Source organism: Pan paniscus, chromosome 3 (assembly GCF_029289425.2).
Source record: "Pan paniscus chromosome 3, NHGRI_mPanPan1-v2.0_pri, whole genome shotgun sequence".
In the NCBI taxonomy this organism is placed as follows: domain Eukaryota; kingdom Metazoa; phylum Chordata; class Mammalia; order Primates; family Hominidae; genus Pan; species Pan paniscus.
In genome coordinates, this window is record NC_073252.2 from 145344969 (window position 1) to 145364460 (window position 19492).

General features: G+C 39.8%; 1 protein-coding gene across 1 annotated transcript in view; it reads left to right on the forward strand.

Moving 5' to 3' along the window:
• The first annotated feature begins 4231 nt into the window (after positions 1 to 4231).
• Positions 4232 to 19492, forward strand: part of EDNRA (endothelin receptor type A) — a 65872-nt gene continuing 50611 nt past the window's right edge. Inside the window, exons 1-2 of the mRNA XM_034959222.3 lie at positions 4232 to 4941; positions 9208 to 9697. Of these exons, the coding sequence (XP_034815113.1) occupies positions 9278 to 9697 (420 nt within the window). The 5' untranslated portion in view covers positions 4232 to 4941; positions 9208 to 9277. The remainder of the gene's footprint in view (positions 4942 to 9207; positions 9698 to 19492) is intronic.

The window sequence follows — 19492 nt, forward strand, 5'->3', positions numbered from 1 at the left end:
CCATTCTTCTATATATCCAAAATAATATTTTCACATTTAATACAATTAATAATTCCTTAATAGCATCTAGCACCTAGTCTAAATCCAAGTATTCTCAGCTCTCAGCTGCCTCCACAAAAAAATGAGCTTTATAGTTGTTTTAGCCAAACCAGGATCCAGTCCAGAACAGCACAACTGGATGTTGTGTTCCTTTAAATCTCTTTCAACCTAGAAAAAGATAATCATCTTTTCATTGCTTGGCTTGTTGAATAGACAGGTTAATTGCCCTGTAAAATGTTGTAACTTCCAGATTTGTTTATTTGCATCCTCATGGTATTTGTTTACCTTGTTCATCTATTCCCATCTTTGTTGGAAACTGGAAGTTACAGCTGAAGACCTGATTATATTCAACTGAAACATTTTTAAATGGATGGAATATATGATCAGTGGACACTTAATATCTGGTTACCCTATCTTTAGTAATACTAAGATTTATTGATTTCTTAGCTCTCCAATGGGGCCACCAGCAATTTAAAAAAATCTTTGGGCTACTTGATATATTAAATATATTTTAATGGGATAACCTGGTCTAAACCACCATGTGCAACATTGTTGCAATGCATAAGCACTTTAGAATCTCCAGCAGCTCATCTATAGACTAATTTTGGAGTACAGTCATGTGTCTTCATGATGGAGATATGTTTTGAGAAATGTGGTTTCATCGTTGTGCAAACATAATAGAGTGTACTTACACAAACTAGATGATAGAGCCTGCTACACATCTAAGCTATATGGTATAGCCTATTACTCATAGGCTACAAACTTGTACAGCAAGTTACTGTACTAAATATTGTAGGCAGTTGTAACACAATGGTACTTGTGTATCCAAACATATCTAAACATAGAAAAGGTATGGTAAAAAAAATATAGTATTACAGTCTTTTTTCTTCTTTTCTTTTAAAAGCATATTTCTCAAATCTCTTGCAACTTAGGTATTATAATCCTATGGGACCACGTGTGGTCTGCCATTGACCAAAATGTTATGTGGCATATGACTGTGTTTACCTCAAAAACAAATTGCCACTAGTCAGTTTTAATTAAAAATGGATCTTCAACTAATAGGGCTTGTCTTTTCATCTCCAGACAGGTGTGTTTGCTGCCAATAGTCTTGGCCACAGCACTAACCAATGAGAAGGCTGTAGTGACAGTTTCAGGTCTCTGACATACATTTCCCCAATTTCTCTGCCTTTACTCTCACAACCAGTCTTTGTGGTTCTTCTCTGAAAACTTCAGGTTTCATTTCTCCTAGAGAGCTTAACCATGAACACATCTCTAGCAAATACTGTGAGACTCAAAACCACTACTGCATTTCAAGTTTGAGGATCTTGGGAGTTAGCAACTGTGAAATGGATTTACAAATTTAAATCAAGAAACTTAAATTCAGAAGAACATTTGCCCCAAGGACACATGAAAAAATGGTTTTTTAAGTGCTATATTGAGTACTTCTTAATCTTCAGCACTTTTTGTTCATGAAATCAATACAATACTAACATGATGCCAAGATAAGTTCATTACAGTAATCCTCCACTTAGTGAGCTACTTGAACCAGAAGTCAAGTGTGATCAGGATACTTTCCCCAAAACCCAGAAAACCTGCAAATCTGCATCCAACCCACTTTCCAGGGGAAAGAAATAACTTTTGGAAGTCAAGTTGAAAAGCTTAGTCAAATATATTAATTATATGTTCTTTGAAAGTAAAAAGCATGGAATATAGAGTTGGGGCAAGTATATAAAGTATTATCTATGGGGAGAAGGGTAACTGGAGGTAAAGTTAACTTGACTAAAAACTGGTTCGAGTCCCCTGAAGTCATTTTCCCCAAGTAAAGCTGAGAAAATGAGGATATAAATCTCCAACAGCTAAAGAACATTTATGTTGTTCTCATCTAGAATGAGGCAATCATATTCTCTTACAAAGGCAGATCTATGCTGATGATTCACATAAATACACTTACTTATGTTTAAAGATCTTAAAAGAGACAGTAAACTCATTTTACGAATTTAGAGGGCAGATCAACAGGTAATGTATAGAGGCAGATTTCATTTTGATGTCAGGAAGAATTTATTATGGTAAAAGATACATAACATAAATTTACCATTTTAACCATTTCAAAGTGTACAGTTCATTGGCATTAAGTACATTCACATTGTTGTGCAACCCTCATCACCATCCGTCACTGGAACTTTTTCATCATCCCAAACTAAATCTCTGAAACGTATGAAACAGTAAGTCCCCATTCTCCCCTCGGCACCTCCAAGCCCCTGGTAATCACTATTCTACCTTCTGTGTCTATGAATTTAACTATTCTAGGTACCTCATCTAAGTGGGATAATAAAATATCTATCTTTCCTTTTATGTCTGGCTTATTTCACTTAACATAATATCTTAAACGTTCATCCATGTGGTAGCATATATCATTCTTTTTTAAAGCTGAATAATGTTCTGTGTTATGTACATGTATTTATACACATATACATACATGTATATACCACATTTTGTTTATCCATTCTTCCCCTGATGGATATTTGGATTGTTTCCATCTTTTGGCTAGTTTTCACCTTTCGGCTTTTCTGAATAATGCTGCTATGAATATGGGTGTACAAATATCTGTTTGAGACTCTGTTTTCAATTATTTAGGTAAATACCAAAAAGTAGAATTGCTGGATCATAGGGTAATTTTATGTTTAATTTTTGGAGGGCTGCCATGCTGTTTTCCACAGCTGCTACACTACATTTTACATTCAGACTGGCAATGCACAAGGGTTCCAATTTCTCAACATTCTTGCCAACACTTGTTCTTTGCTGTTTTTGCTTTTGTTTTACTATAATGGCTATCCTAATAGGTGTGAAGGAAGAATTTTTAGTAACTAGTCCTACACCACAGTGAGATCAGCTGTCTCAATAGGTAGGTCCTGATGGATGTGTTCTAGCAAAGACTGGACAGACTGACACATTCAGATATGCAGGTGATGCACTGTCCAAGTGTGTCTGGCCACAGAGTGAATAAGGGCTGAAATCCAGCACATGTTTCACGGGCCAAGATGTGAACTGCCTCTTTTGGGAGGAAGCAGTAAGTTTTTCTTTCCCGAAAATATTGTCAGCTTGCCAAGCCACATGCCCAAAGGGTCACCTTTTTTTAATGTAAACAATGGCACTTATAAAAGCTATTAGTTATTCTGGTTGGCTGATTCTCCCTCATAGAGAAGCTGTAAGATTAGTGCACAGGGTAATACCTAGTCTAACCCTACTAGATGACTATTAAGGCCTCTTTCAATGGTGGTTTTCTGTAGATCTCTTCGATGGTTTTACAAAATAGTCCCTAAATTCTTTGACACTCCTCACACTAAGGGTTGGGCTCTATATACCCTCACCTTCAATCTGGGATTTGTGACGGCTTGACTAATAGAATGGAGCAGAAATGACACGGTGCCAGTTTCTGGGCCCAGCCCTTAAGAAACTGGCAGCTTCCACTTTCTGTCTCTGGGGACATTCACTCTTGGATCCCCGCCACCATGCTGTGAGGAAGCCCAAACCACAAGTCTCCACAAGTCTTTGTGGAGAGACGCACGTGGAGAAAAACTAACGCTCAACACCAAGCAAGTGAACTGTCTTGGAAGTGGATCCTCCAGCCCCTGCTACATGGAGCAAAAACGAGCTGTCCCAGACAAGCTCTGCCCAAACTGCAGACTGATAAGCAGAGTAAATGAGTGTTGTTGTTTTAAGCCACTACGTTTTATAGTAATTTGTTTAGCTGCAACAGATAACCGGAACAGCATGGGATATAACATGACCAGTGCTCCAACCTCACACTTCTACAATGTGCTGACTCTAGCAGTGCCCTGAAGGACTCCAAGGCAGGCCTTCCCTGAGGAGACCCCAGTTTTTACTCACATGTCACAGGCAGTGGCCTTTGTCCCTCATCTCCTCTCCCACCCCCAATTTAGGATAAAGTATCTGCCGTGATAAAGACGTTGAGACCCACTTTCTGTAAGGTCTGCTTCCTCATTGTTTGAATTTCTTGAGGTTTCACGGAGCCACGCGCTGGAACCTTCCATAGTCTCTCCTGAGGGTCCTTCTTTGCCCTGGGCTGGAGGTCTGTAGCCATGGGATGCTGGCTACAAGGGACAAGATAGAAGCAAACCACCTGATCCAGTAAACTGCTGTCCACTTCGGCTCCTCAACGGCCTCTAAGCTTAAGAGGGAGCACGCAAGCCAAGCAAAGCCGGCAGGGAAGACGGAGAAGAAACCACTCGTGGGCCCTGGCTCTGTGTCCAGTTGTTCCATCACAGATCAAATCTGCCTGCACTAAGAGGATGGGTTCCTCTGCAAGGCCTTTCGGAATTCTGAGTCTTGTCTGTCAAACTCTACCCTCTCTCCTCCACATCCCCCACCTCTTCTTTCAGGAAGGAAATAGTTAAAAAAGACTCCTGCCCTTCAGGGCCTGGAAGGGGGCGGCAGCTTTGTGCTTTTTAGTGGCCGCGTCCCAGGATAGCTGGAAGGTTAGGACGCTCTTGCGGTCCCAGAGTGGAGTGGAAGGTCTGGAGCTTTGGGAGGAGACGGGGAGGACAGACTGGAGGCGTGTTCCTCCGGAGTTTTCTTTTTCGTGCGAGCCCTAGCGCGCGTACAGTCATCCCGCTGGTCTGACGATTGTGGAAAGGCGGTGGAGAGGCTTCATCCATCCCACCCGGTCGTCGCCGGGGATTGGGGTCCCAGCGAGACCTCCCCGGGAGAAGCAGTGCCCAGGAAGTTTTCTGAAGCCGGGGTAGCTGTGCAGCCGGAGCCGCCGCCGCGCCGGAGCCCGGGACACCGGCCACCCTCCGCGCCACCCACCCTCGCCGGCTCCGGCTTCCTCTGGCCCAGGCGCCGCGCGGACCCGGCAGCTGTCTGCGCACGCCGAGCTCCACGGTCGGTGCAAGTCTTTCTTATCGGGGACTGGGACTGGGGCGGGTGCGGGGATGGCGGAGACGCTGCCTGGGCCCCTCGGTCGGGAGAAGACGAGAGCTGGGAACGTTCTGGCCCGACCGCCCTGCAGCTTGGGCGACCCGTCACAGCAGGGGCTGGCACCCACTTGCCCCAGGGCGCGCGGGGAGGCGGGCGCCTTCCGTGAGGGGTGCGCTGCGGAAACGTGTAGGGTTCGGGGAACTTCACCTCTCCACGTTAGGGTTTAGGATTCGGAGTTTTAGGAAGAGGAAGCCCAATAGTTTTCCCTGGGTGACCCCTTTTCCCCAGGCATGCAAGAACTTTGAGGAACGCCAAGCTCTGTGGCTTGCTCCAGCGCCTACTTGTGAAGTTGGCTCCACAGCCTTTTCTTACTGGCTTGCTTTTCCTCCCCCACATCTGGGTCTGGGTATGCCAAGGGTAGCCAAGGGCACTCGGTGTGAGGGACTGAGGTGTTTGGGGAAACCCCCTGTGTAGCTAGTTTTGGAAACCTGCCTGTGGAGGTCTGGGCGTTTTGTTCTGTGCTCGCCTTTAAAGGACACTTGTTGCTTCTCACGTGCAGAAAACAAGGGCTGCTTCTAGATAATCACCCTCTGTTTACATCATCCTAATGGCTTTCCCCTGATAGAGTTGGGGGTGGGAGGCATATTAAACTCAGGCGTTGTCTCTAAGGAGAGTTGCTCATTTCTTAACCAGAGAGCAAAACCTCAGAAAACTTGTAAAAAGTTCCTACTTTTACTTGTGTTTTCCTCCACCTGTAGTTGTCTATGTGTTAGCTAATTGAGAAACACCTTGGCAGTCATTTCATGTAAATTGAATGCTCTAAACTCATGCCATTTTGATAAGGTCTGAATTTCCAAATTACCAATTACAGGTGAACTTTGATCCTGAGAGTCTCATATGTTAAATGGTTAAAGTGTAAGCGTAAGGATTCAGTCCTCTTTCTTAATAATAGTTTTTGCACTCCCCAAACTCTCAGATTCCAAACAGGAAGAATGCTGAATCTATAGACCATGTCCTTCAGGTCTGAACCTGAGATGCTTCACTAGCGCTATGACTGATTATGACTGATGATTCAAAGCACAGCCTGACTCAGATTCCTGGAAATGAGCTACAGACCCACCTTGGAAGAACCTGCAGTTGAGGGGCTTCTTTCATTTGGTTTTGTACTTTTCAGCCAATGATAATATGACATCCACAGGCCTTTGCCAAGTATCCCTTAGTTTTGCAGCTTAACATGTGTGGAGAGCTGATAGAGAAGTCATCAGAAATGATTTCTGTAGTGGTGTCATTGTTGGAGGAGGAAGGAAGGGGGTTTTAATGATAGCTGGCTCTCATGCCTTAAGAACCCACAGCGTTGGCCTTACCTCCTGGCATAATCAGCTAACCAAGCAGACCAGCATGCTAACGTTCAAAGCACCACAGGACCTCTGATGAGTAGAGCAGTACCCACCGTAGCCAGGTCAGTTCACAGGTCAGTTCCCAGCCGACTGTAACCGGCAGAGAGCCATTCCATTTCTGCAAAGGCCTTCTCTCTCTCATTTTTAAGAAAGCTGTTATTGAAGGTTCCCTTTCATTTGGGAAGCTGGAAGACGTTAGTCACGAAACAGCACAAGATATGAAAGTATTTCTTCTCCCCCCTGTATCTGTGATCCAAAAAGGAGGATGACAAGAAGCTTTTCTCTTGGAGTCCTGGTGTTCCCTTTGGAATGGAAATGGTGTCATTTCATAGGTCTATCAATTTTTGGCCAGATACTCACTCCAGATTATAAGAAGCAGGAAAAAACTGCAAACTGTTTATAATTAAGTCTAGTCAGAGCTGACAAATACATGGCCTGCCTCTAGCCTTGAAAAATTGATATTTTTCCCATTTAATCAGAGTGAGTCAAGTCCTATAAGCAAAATTATGTGTCCTGCCATTTCTTGGCTTTGAAACCTTGACCTAAATACTTCTTCAAGACTCTGGTTTCCTTATAAGTAAAATGGAGATATTGCTCCTGCCTACCTAGAGTCGTAAAGCTCAAGGCAGATAACAGATACATATATAATAAGTTACTATATGTAAATACTATTATTATTTCAGAGTTCAGGGGGAAATCTCTGGGGAAGGCAAAAGTATCCAATACTCGCACTTTATATATACCCTATACTTTCTATGCAACTTGAATAAATCTTATTTTATCCACATATTGGCCAAACCTAAGCTTTACTGATTTCCCAAGATAATTGTCAAAATTCCTAAAAGTGGTTAATATCAACCTTGAATACACTCAGAAAAAGGATTCAATTTTTTTTTTACTTTTTATTTATTTAATTTTTTTTTTTTTTTTTTTTTTTTGGTGACAGGGTCTCACTCTGCTGCTCAGGATGGAGTGCAGTGACTCGATCATAGCTCCCTGCAGCCTTAACCTCCTGGACTCAAGTGATTCTCCCACCTCAGCCTCCCAAGTAGCTGAGACTACAGGCACACGCCACCATGCCTGTCTAATCTTTTTTATGTTTTGTAAAGACAGGGTCTCACTAAGTTGCCCAGGCTAGTTTCAAACTCCTGGGCTCAAGTGATCCTCTTGCTTTGGCCTCCCAAAGTGCTGAGATTATAGACATGAGCCACCACACCCAACCAGAACTCAATTTTTTTAAGATTAAATTATGACCTGGGTATATACATCACAGACACGTACACACACCACTGCATAAATCAGATTATGTCTTCATTTGAAGATTCATAAAAGCCTACAGAAAAGGAAATATATAAAATATTGAAATAGGATGAGCTATTTTTAATTATCTTTGATTATTCCTTATTAAGGTCTCCTAGACTTCCTGGACAGGAAGGACCACTTGCTCTCTGCAAGTGACTTAAAAATAAATAAATAAATAAATAAATAAATAAATAAATAAACCACACCAGATGGTCTTTGAAAATGTCTAACCACCCTCCTGAGTCTATTGCTTCATCTAAACTCTGGAGACTTCTTTAAAATATTTTACATACAAATAAAGCACAAGAATGAGAGACAGGATGGTTTAGTGGTTAACAGCTCCGGCTCAGAGTTGGACTGACCTGCCTTAGAATCGCAGTGTTGCCACCCATCACCTGTGGCCTTGACAAGCTTCTTCACCCTCCTGGGCCTCTGTTTCCCTATCTTCAAAACTGAACCGTGGATCTACCCCACAGGACCATTGTATGGATTACAGGGCATCATGCACATATAGTACTGAGTACAGTGACTGGCATAAAATAAATGTAGCTATATAGGATGGTTAAAAGATAGCATGGGGACAGGTGTCCCTTGGAAACCAAAATACTATGACTAGCCTGGGAAAGTTCATTACTCCCATTTCATTCATCGGCAAATACCGTATTGTGATGATAATTTCTGAGAAATGAAAAAGCAAAAAAACTCCTGTAAAAAATTTAGATTTTATACATTAATCATCAAGGTTTTCAAAACAAATGTTTTTATCAATTATTTCATTCTTAATTGAAACTAAAATTGTTAGATGTGTTAATGGTGTTAACCAGAGTTCTCATTAACATTTCATAACACTTTAGATGGCTACCTGTGCTGCACTTCATCCCTATGTTCATTATTTATCATATGCAAGACAGCACACATTTTAGAAGATTCAATTTTTACATTCGATAATTTTATTTTATGCCTCAATACTCTGTACCCTCTACTCAGCATATAATGCCTTTTCTCTTTCATTAAAAAATATGTTTGTATCTCAACTCTTGAAGATTTTTGTAATTCAGGTTCTTATCAGCCTGAATGTAGAGAAAGAAGTAACTACTACTTAAAGGAAAAACTGACATAGCCTCATCCATATTATGATGTAGATATAAGTATAGTTATGTATAGAGATCAGTGAGAGAGACAAAGCTAGAGAGATAGGGAGATGGAGATAGAGCTAGAGATGGAAATAGAGACAGAGATAGATAGCGATAGAGACGGAAATGGAGACGGAGACAGACGGAGACGGAGATGACAGAGATGATGGAGATGATGGAGATGGAGATGGAGACTGACATAGAGGAGATAGAGCTTGCCCTAATAGAGCTTCAGTTTTTTTCTGGTTTTGCTCTGTCATAGGGTAACCTGATATACATATATCTTATCTAATCACCAAATATATCCTGCATTTTAATTGAATCAATAAATAATCATTGACTATGATCTTTTTGGCAACTGGGTTTTGGAACAAAAATTATTTTTCCTTTTGTTTCAGGTGAAAAAAAAGTGAAGGTGTAAAAGCAGCACAAGTGCAATAAGAGATACTTCCTCAAATTTGCCTCAAGATGGAAACCCTTTGCCTCAGGGCATCCTTTTGGCTGGCACTGGTTGGATGTGTAATCAGTGATAATCCTGAGAGATACAGCACAAATCTAAGCAATCATGTGGATGATTCCACCACTTTTCGTGGCACAGAGCTCAGCTTCCTGGTTACCACTCATCAACCCACTAATTTGGTCCTACCCAGCAATGGCTCAATGCACAACTATTGCCCACAGCAGACTAAAATTACTTCAGCTTTCAAATACATTAACACTGTGATATCTTGTACTATTTTCATCGTGGGAATGGTGGGGAATGCAACTCTGCTCAGGATCATTTACCAGAACAAATGTATGAGGAATGGCCCCAACGCGCTGATAGCCAGTCTTGCCCTTGGAGACCTTATCTATGTGGTCATTGATCTCCCTATCAATGTATTTAAGGTAGGAAGTAACCACAAATGTATTTGCAAATTTAAACCCATGCTCTGATTCCATGTGGAGAGTTGCTGCAGACTTTTCTGACCTTTGGAATTTTATCTGTGTTTTTACTGAGAGCTATTTCTGCTGTCTTCTAACTACTAGTTTTAAGATTTACAAATTTTATTATCTGTCTTATGTTACACTTAGTTTCTACCTTAATTGTAACAAAATAGTATTTCAGGGATGATGGTTCAAAATCATGGTGTTTCATGACTTGGATTCTCATGCCACCCCTGGGCTTGCTGGTTGGATAGGCTGTCTTGGCAAGATCCCTGGATTTTTATGAAATGCAATTTCCAGAGTGAGAGCTACTGGGCCCAGAAAATACTTGAAACAAACATATCCTTGAGTTTAGTTACCGTTGAATATGATGCTGTTCAGAAGCCAGATATCTACAGTCCAGCTTGAAATGAATTGTATTTATTTTATTTTGACTGTCTAGATTAATGATTAAAGCTAAAGGGCATCCTGGCTTTTCTCAGTGATATGGGTGACTTAGAGATAATGGGGTCCACATGATAGCAGGCCACTGTTGACCTTGCTGAGCAGCATTACTAACTAATACCACTTAAAATTGGCCTGCTTTACTGTGGTCTCCTTCATTTCTTCAGTCTGCATTTATTGAGCACCCACTGTGTGCCCACCCCTGAGCTAGGCAGTAAGGAACCAAAAAGAAACACAACAAAGTCAGTGCCTCAGTGTGAGAGGAAGATAACTAACCTTGCTTACAGACTGTATTAGGCCATTTCTACATTGCTATTAAAAAAAAAAAAACGGCTGGGTAATTTATAAAGAAAAGAGATTTGATTGGCTCACGGCTCTGTAGGCTGTACATGCATGGCTCCAGCATCTGCTTCTGGTGAGGGCCTCAGGAAGCTTCCAAATATGGCAGAGGGAGAAGGGGTGCAGGCACGTAACATGGCAAGAGCAGGAGCAAGACAGAAGGGGGCAAGGCACCACACTTGCAAACCACCAGATGTCTCGAGAATCACTCACTAATGCAAGGACAGCACCAAGCCATTCATGGGAGATCTGCCCCCATGAGCCAGACACCTCCCACCAGTTCCTACCTCCAACATTGGGGATTACATTTCAACATGAGATTTGGAGGGGACAAACATCCAAACTATATCAGAGACTACTTAGACCCAAAACAAACTAAAGCCGAAGGAATTACATATTCCATATTTGGTCTAGTTGTTGTGAGGGAAAAATTGCTGCAAGAATTCAGATATACTAAAATTCAAATGAAATGGCCTGATCTATGCCAGATTTTATGAAATGTGTTTATTCTAAACCCAAGAAGAGTATTTTCCTCAGCCTTGTTTTTTCCTTCTATGTATTATGCATAGAAAGCAACTATTCTAAGAGGTAATATTCTGAAATATTACTTTAAATGGCAAGTTTTGTCAATTGAAGATACAACACATTTTAAGTAAAACAGTAATCTCACAGTTTCCAATAAGTACACTTAAGCTGTGGTTAAATTATATTACCCTAGCAGAAAAATCAGTGGTCTGATAATATAGATGAAAACAATGGTTACAATTTTGACATTGCAAATAAAAACTTCCCAAAATTACACCAGTACACTGTTTCCAAAATTGAAGAGATTAGAGAACAATCAAAAAATTACCATCTCTTTCCACAGGATAGCATAAATACATGTGTTTTCTATTAGAGCTTAAAATAGGAATTTAGAACTAAACTATGATGCAAAATTGAAAATGTGTAATTGATTTAAAATGTTTAGCATATGCTACATAACTTTAATCTTTTCTTTTAAAAAGTTTTCTCTTTATGATATACTATGTGCTCACAACCACTTGACTTTCTCCTGACATTTCTCCTTAATGATAAATTGGAAAATTCAAATTTTGACTCTTCAGCCATCAGAGTGTGGAGTATCAAACATTGATTATTCAAACTTACGAACTAGTGAACCAACCCATCATGGCTCAAGAAAATAATTAACCATCTCTGCATTAATAACTCCCTGCTGCTGTTCACCCTGAAGCACACTATGTAGACTTGCCATGTGCAAAGCAGCTTCTTAGCCAATCAATATCCACAACTGCTGGCAAGGATACCTGCTTATCTCTTTGCGGTGCTACTGCCAATCACCAGACTAAACATCATTTCTATTCCATGGCAACGTTTTAAGTCAGACCATCTGGGATGTCTCCAGATTTGGTAAAAATGCAAATAAAACTTTGCTTTACATTCACCTAGCAATGAATAAAAATTAACATATTCTTATTTGACCATATTGTTCTCCCCTCCTGGGAATCCAATACTTTGTATACCTTACTGTAGTTCTAAATAATGTGGACAGTTTGACTGGTACTTTTACATCATAGGTAGGAGTACATTTGTGTAATTCCTGTTTTTCCAAAACTCATGTAATGAGTCATTTAACTATCATTAATTTTAGAAAGTAAACCTTTCGGCTAAAAAAAAAAATACTCTTTAGTTATTTCAATCTTTTTCCAGAGGAAAAGAGAAAAAAGCACTGGAGTGTGCTAAAAAGGCTCACAGTATTTAGGAGCAATCGCCACATCTTTCTGTCATCCTCTTCTCTAGGTCATGAGATCATACATGTTGCTGTTCTTCTGACTTCTAAGCAGGTTACTCAAGAGATCCTTCCAAGCAGTGTGAGTCACAGGCCCCCATCCCTTTCCCCCATAGCTGCCTCCCATAGTAAAATTCTGTGGGAGTCTGTCACATATTAAACCTATAGATTCCTCTAACCATATCAAGTTCACTACCTCTGTATTGCAGGGCAAGGTAGCAGCTGTCCATCTCACTTTACCATTACATTTATGTAGCTATGAAAATAATGCATACAATTGGAGAATATTCAGTTAAAGGGATATGTGAGCCTTCTTTATTTCCCTATTAGAAGGATTAGGTTGAAAGAAGAATAAAAAGTTGAAAGTATCTAATATGCTCTTCAAAGAAAGATGAGTTTTGAATCACACCTATTTTTGTGTTTAACAATTATATTAATTGCTTTTCTTTTTTAATTTGTATAAATTTATGGGGTGCAAGTGTAGTTTTGTTACGTGTATATATTGCATAGTGGTGAAGTCAAGGCTTTTAGGGTATCCATCACAAGAATAATATACGTTGTACCCACTTTGAAATTTCTCATCATCCACTCTTAGTTGCTTTTATGCTCAGTTCTAAGGTGTCTGCAGACAGACAACATTGCTTTGAGTCATATCAGAGTCAGCATAAGTGGAAGTAGACTATTTAAAGATTGTATTAATATCTGAGGCAAGCTAGAATTGCTGATAAGACTGTAATAATGTTACAAGAAGAAGAAGAAGGCACTATAAAGTATTCTTCCTATTAACGTTTTATTCCCTTTCTCTCACTTTGAAAAAGATTGTACTGAAACGGTTTCATAGATCAATGTGATATAAAACACAACTGAAAACTAACATAACAGGTATCAAACAGCTGGGCTGTTTCGGATGTCATTAACCTGTGTAGCTGTTGCTTGGTGGCTCTGGATGGCCTGTGGCATGGAAGGTGGGATGGGGTCATTCCACCCCTAAATTTTCAGAAATTTCTTAATTTCTTAATTGATCTCCCTATCTTCAGAGCTTCTTCCCCATAACATATCCGGGACTTTGCTTCCATCTGTCAAGTGCCACTGCTTCTACAAAAGCACCCAGGAGCTCCCACCTGTCCCCCTTTTCCCCCATGTTTAGCAATCAAGGCCCTCCACACTTTGGCCATACTTCACCTCCTTCCTACTAATTCCCAAAATGCATGGCTCAGCTCTGTCAAAACGCTATCACTACCCCCAAGGAACATACTTTGCCCTAAATAACATTCTCAGAGAGACTGAATGTAATCACCGAATTGCTGCTGCTGAAGCATTTACAGATCCTAGTTTGAAAAATGAGTTAGGCCTAGAATTATATGTGTTGCATCAAACAGAAATAACCCAAAAGATGAAAAGAAGTTCCTATAGCCCTTGCTTACATACACTCACACACACACACACACACACACACACACACAACCTGATGATAAAAGAAACTCAGCAATCTAAGAAAGTAAAATCCGCAAGGCAGAAGGAACCAAGGCAAGCCAATGAATGCCAGTTGCCTTCTTGGTTTTCAAACACAAGGGCCTTGCAAATGCTAATGTTGAAGAAAAAACTATTTCTAAGATTATCAAAGGATAACTGATTTTTAGTTGTTCAAAATAAGGATAATATTACTAATTGCAGTAGAAGATTGACAAAAGCAGGAAGGAGGAAGGGAAAGGAGTTAGCAGATTTTTTCATATACCCAAGCTTATAACCCATACTGCTGGTGGATTCATTCTTGTCAATAAATTACATTATCTGATATCCTAAATTTTCAAGAAAAACAAAAACTTAGCCAAGTAAATTAATCTGTACATAGGATATTTACATTTGTTAGAATGGCAAAATAGTTAAAACATTGTCTCCATGTTGGGAGACCGAAAATAACCCCTGATTACTAGATGACAAAATAGATAAGTATAGAATTTAATAATTATATTATTTAATGATTCATGAGATTACATGTATGCCATAGAGTGTTGTCTGTAGGGAGATGGGTTATAATTTTGAACAGAGTGGAAGCCCTAAAAGTGATATTTGTGCCTGAGCCAAGGCTTGGCACCATGTAGCTTCAGGATAACAGCTCCACCATTATGCACACACAGACATTTCCATATATCACTGTACCTCATCTCTTAAGCAGAAACAAGAATGCAGGGAGATGTATGTATGAGAGAGATGGAGTAAGGGCAAGAAGTAAGAGGTACAGTCCAATGGCTTGCCATAGACGCTTTTGATGTGCATAGCAGGGAGTTGATGCCGTGGATAATATGCCACGTAAATCACGTCTCCACTTAGCATGTGGCACAAAGCAGATCTGTGAGAACAACAGTGATAGAAGCCGGTAACTCTGTTGATTACTAATTTTGTCTACCCTAAGCAACCACCCCTTATTGAGGACAACAATGAAAAATAAACACATCTTATTTCTGCATGAAATTACCACGAATATTTTGCAATGAAAAGTCAAGACTCTCAATATGTTGCTCTGGCAGAGGATCTGAACAATGTGGAAATGAGAGACATCCACATAGAGCCAGTTATCTCCATGTTCACACAGCCTTTGACATCTTGTGCAACTGGGATCCATCCTTCTGGGGCAGCTTTACAAAAGTTGCTTCTTGACATATCAAATCACCACAGCAAATTGTGTCTTAAAAATAAATTGTCACAACTTACAGATTAGATGCCTCAAGCATAGTAGATGTTCAGTAATGGTTGTTGTTATGATTTGATTTGATAAGGGCCTTCACTCTTAAATTAACTTCAAATCAGATTAATCTGAGATATTCAAATTAAAATGATGATGAAGGTGGGGGTGGTGGTGGTGATGATGATGATGATGATTTGTCAAAGGGATTCTTCATTTATAGACAAGGCAGAAGACATTATCAGTGGTATGCATATACTATTCCCCAACTTAGTCAAGTTACCCACCAAATTCCGCATGTGATAAGCATATTTCCCTTTTACCGCATCATCAAGCAAATAAAAACACACTTTTCTCATGTACTCCAAGAATCATGCTATCATCATAAAATTAGCTATAGAAACTGCATTCTCTAAATTTTAAGAGAGAAAATGTGTCCCTTGACCAAGATCTCTATTCCTCACTGGTGCATTGTATTCCAGCTAGATGTTTTCCCATAGGGTAGCTCTGATGCTGCCTCCTCTGCGAGCACCTCTCTTTCCATGCTTTTCCGCTACCTCTCTATACTCCAGCTAACCTGGTCTATCTATCTGAGTCCTTCTACCTGGAATATGGTCCTTCTACCTGGAATATTTTTTCCTCAGGCCTTCTCTGGCTTCTTCCACTTTATTCCTTGGATCTCAGCTTAATCATCTCTTTGGCAAGTATCCATGATCCAAACTGGGTTAGTGCCACTCCCAAGACCCCCTTTATTAACCCTGTACTGGCACTTAAAACATACTCCATTGTATTTGCCAGCTCCTTGGCCTGTCTGCAAGTTCCTTGAGGCATGCTGCCATCATTCTCATTTATCACTGTATCTCCTGTGCCCAGCTTTAAAAATATTAGGTAAATGAGTGAAAAAAGAAAATGTACTATAGTTGCCCCTATTAGAATGTTTTTCTCCCATGCAATTCCAGATCTACAAGCAGACCTTCTTATTGAGTTTATTGAATTTCTACCTTTTTTTCTGAAAATCAGAATATCTCAGGGTCCATAAATCTGTGAGAAACTCGTGGGAAGCAGAGCAGCACATAACAGCAAGATGATTTTCCCCTTCCTTTTGTCTCTAGGGGTCAAGAGTTCTTGTCTCGTGGTTCAGGCATTGTGTTAACTCTTTCTGTGCATTCTTTAAGCATAGTTGTAACTGTAGTTTTGATTGAAAGATTAACCTATAAGTGATTTGGAATATCAAAATAAACATTCATATCACAGAAGTTTTTTTTTTTTTGCTCTTGAGAGAATACAAAATAGGTTGATTTTTCTGCCATTACTAAGATATATGTACATTGCAAAACATTATGCTAACTAGCTAGCTTAAGAATATACGTACATATAAAATGACAGAGTGACAAATTTATTAGCCAATTTGCTGTTTGTTATAAGGAAGTTGCTGTCTGGAAAGGCTTCAGAACCCTGTCCAGCTCTACCTCCCCTTCTGACTTTTCGTTTCCTGTGTCTGGGAACCTCATTGCCTTCTCTCATGGTCATGTTAAGTAATTATTCTCATGTGAGGTTACTCTGCTAACCCTCGGCATTTGGCTCACAGCACAGTTATTCCCGCGTCAGTGATGGGGGATGGAAACCGTCCATCACTGCAAGACTGTTCCCATGGCTGAGGAGGGAGAGATGGTTTCAGTCCTGTTCTTGTTAGTAACGTATTGAGATGTAAATAGATTCATGGCTAATGATGTTCCCCCATCAAAGAGTTCATTTAGCTCATAGGAAGAGTTTGCTATATTCTAAATTTAACATAAAATAATGATGCAGGAAAGTTTTAGGTTTAAGAAAATAATTTTCACATGATACATTGTGTATGCGTGTGTGTGCTTGTGTGTGTGTGTAAATGTTGCTCTGGTTCCAGCATTCTGATCAATAAAAGCAGAAGTTCAGGCCATTTTATCCTGAAGTATTTCTATAGGGTAGTCTTATGAGTTGCTTGATTATTATACAAAGTATACACAGTTAGTATAAAGAGTGTGCAAACTAAAATGAAGGGGGCTGAGGAATCAAGTGTGTTGCCTCTGAAGTTGATTTTGAGACTGGAGTGGTTAAATAAAGGCTGTTCTAAGAAATTCCATCAAAATAAATTTGATATACTGCCAGAAATTCTACAACTGCCTTCTGGATCTACCACATTCTCTTGGGAGTTAGAACTACTGCTTTCTATAGCTACAATTTTATTTTTAACTAGGTCTAGTTTTTATTGGAAAAACTGTCCTAAGATTAAAAGTTAATAGTTGAAATTAAATTTAATAATAAAACTGAATGTGTCATTCAGCATTAATTTTTGGTAGCCTTATGTTTCAATTTGAAACATAATATTTGAACATCAAATATTATGCAAAACTGCATGCTCTGAAGCATCTATTTAAATTTGGTACATTTTCGCAGAAGAGCAACCTGGAAAAAAATTAAATAAATAAATTTGGAAGGTTTGAAGCCTTCAATGTTCTGGGGCTCAGGAGCCTAAAATCAAATGTGCCCTCAGAAAGACTTAATATTATTTTAGGTTGTGCACATTTAGAGGTCGCTTCTCAGAACTTAAACACCTCTAAGAGTTTTATTGACATTCTAACTTTTAAAACAACTTCCTTGGAGACTAGTACCAAGAGAGGAAGCAAGTCAAATCTTGCATCTCATACTTGCCCTAAACATGAGACTCCTGTTATTTTAGATCAAACTTATTCTAGAAGGCAATAAAGATGACAACTCATTCACCACTTGTTTACTCAGTAATATAAGGTATTTATTCTCTAGCTGCTCTTCATTTATTCAATAAAGACATTGGGTAAATAGCAGCAAACAAAACAGATAGATATCCTTGCCCTTGTGGATTCTGGTAGAAGAGCAAGACAAAAAGGGAAATAAGTAAGTAAATACATAGTATGTAAGATAAGTGCTAAGTAGATAAGTACAATGGGGAAAGAGAGTGGAAAGAAGAGAGATATTGAGTGGGTGACCTCAATACAAGGTGACAGTTGAGTAAAAGAAGGGATGAAGGAGCAAACAATGCCACTATGTAAGGTAAGAGCATTCCATTAGAGGAAACATCAAGTGCAAAGGCCCTGTGGCAGGAATGTGCCTGGAGGGTTAAAGGAAGAGCAAGGAGGCCATGGTGGTTGAGTGGGAGAGAGAGAGTCGTGGCAAATGAGATCACAAGGATATGAGGGTGGAGCAAGAGTAGGGGAGAGGTAGAGCACATAGGGCCTGATAGTATGGTGACTATATCATCTATTGTCCAAACAGGACAATTTTGAGAGTGAAGGGAGACACTATTATGTCAGGACAATAGGCATAAACCAGGACTGTCCTGGGTAAACAAGGAAAACCTATACACCTTTAAAAGTCTTTGGCTTTTTTCTCTGAATGAGATGGGAAGTTTTTGGAAAGTTATGTCCAGATGAGTGACATGAACTTGTTTACATTTTAACAGGAACATTCTGGCCAGGCACAGTGGCTCATGCTTGTAATCCCAACACCTAGGGAGGCAGAGGTGGGAGGATAGCTTGAGCCTAGGCGTTGGCTGCTATGTTGAAAAGTATTTCCTAAATCAATGAAGGGAAAATATGCAATCTTAAAATATGTTATATATACTAATATATAACATGAGAATATTACCTAAAGTGTAGCGTTTACTCTATGCCAAGCTAAGTCGTATGACCCTCTCAACAAATCTATGACATGCTACTGTTGCCTGAATGATAATATGAAAAAAGTGAGTCCCAGACTGTTAAGTAACTTCCTCAAAGTCACACAGCTAGAAATGGCAGGTCCAGGATTTGGATCCAGCCTGATCCCAGAGGCTGTGCTGTTAGCCAGCCTGCCGTACTGTTCTTCCACACACCTCGTAAGACAAACCTTATCATTACCAAAATGTCATCCCTAACACAAATAGATTTTCAAAGACTGTTCAAAGAAGAAAATCATTTCCTTTATCTTCTCCACTAAATCTAACAGCTTCATTAGTTCCTTCTTTAAGACAGAAGTAACACATTGTAAAGAAAATGTACAATAGATTGCACTCCAAAATAGCATCTATGTTGTAAGTCTTGCAGATGGCCTTGGGACATCTGGTGAACAGGATTTGTGTAGCCTATGTTCATTGTCATGTCAGTGAGGTCAACTGACAGAAGGAGAGCCAGAAAATAAAAAATAAATAAACTGAGAGGAAAGATTGAGTTATTTGATGGACTGATTGCCTCGACACCTCTGCTCAGAGAAATGCATTTTGCCAAACGAATGGCTCGTCTAGTTATCACTTGAAAGGCGAGGCAATTTGTCTGTGGACAGGATACAGAAGAATGAATGTCTATGGCTAGCCCATAGTTTCAGCTGGGTTAGAAACATCAGGCTTGACTGATAAAGCTAGAGGTTGCTTTTCTAGACTTTTCTCCTTGGGGGTTTACCAGATGCACAGGAGTTAAAAGGAGGATGTGGAAGCATAACAGATGACATTTGT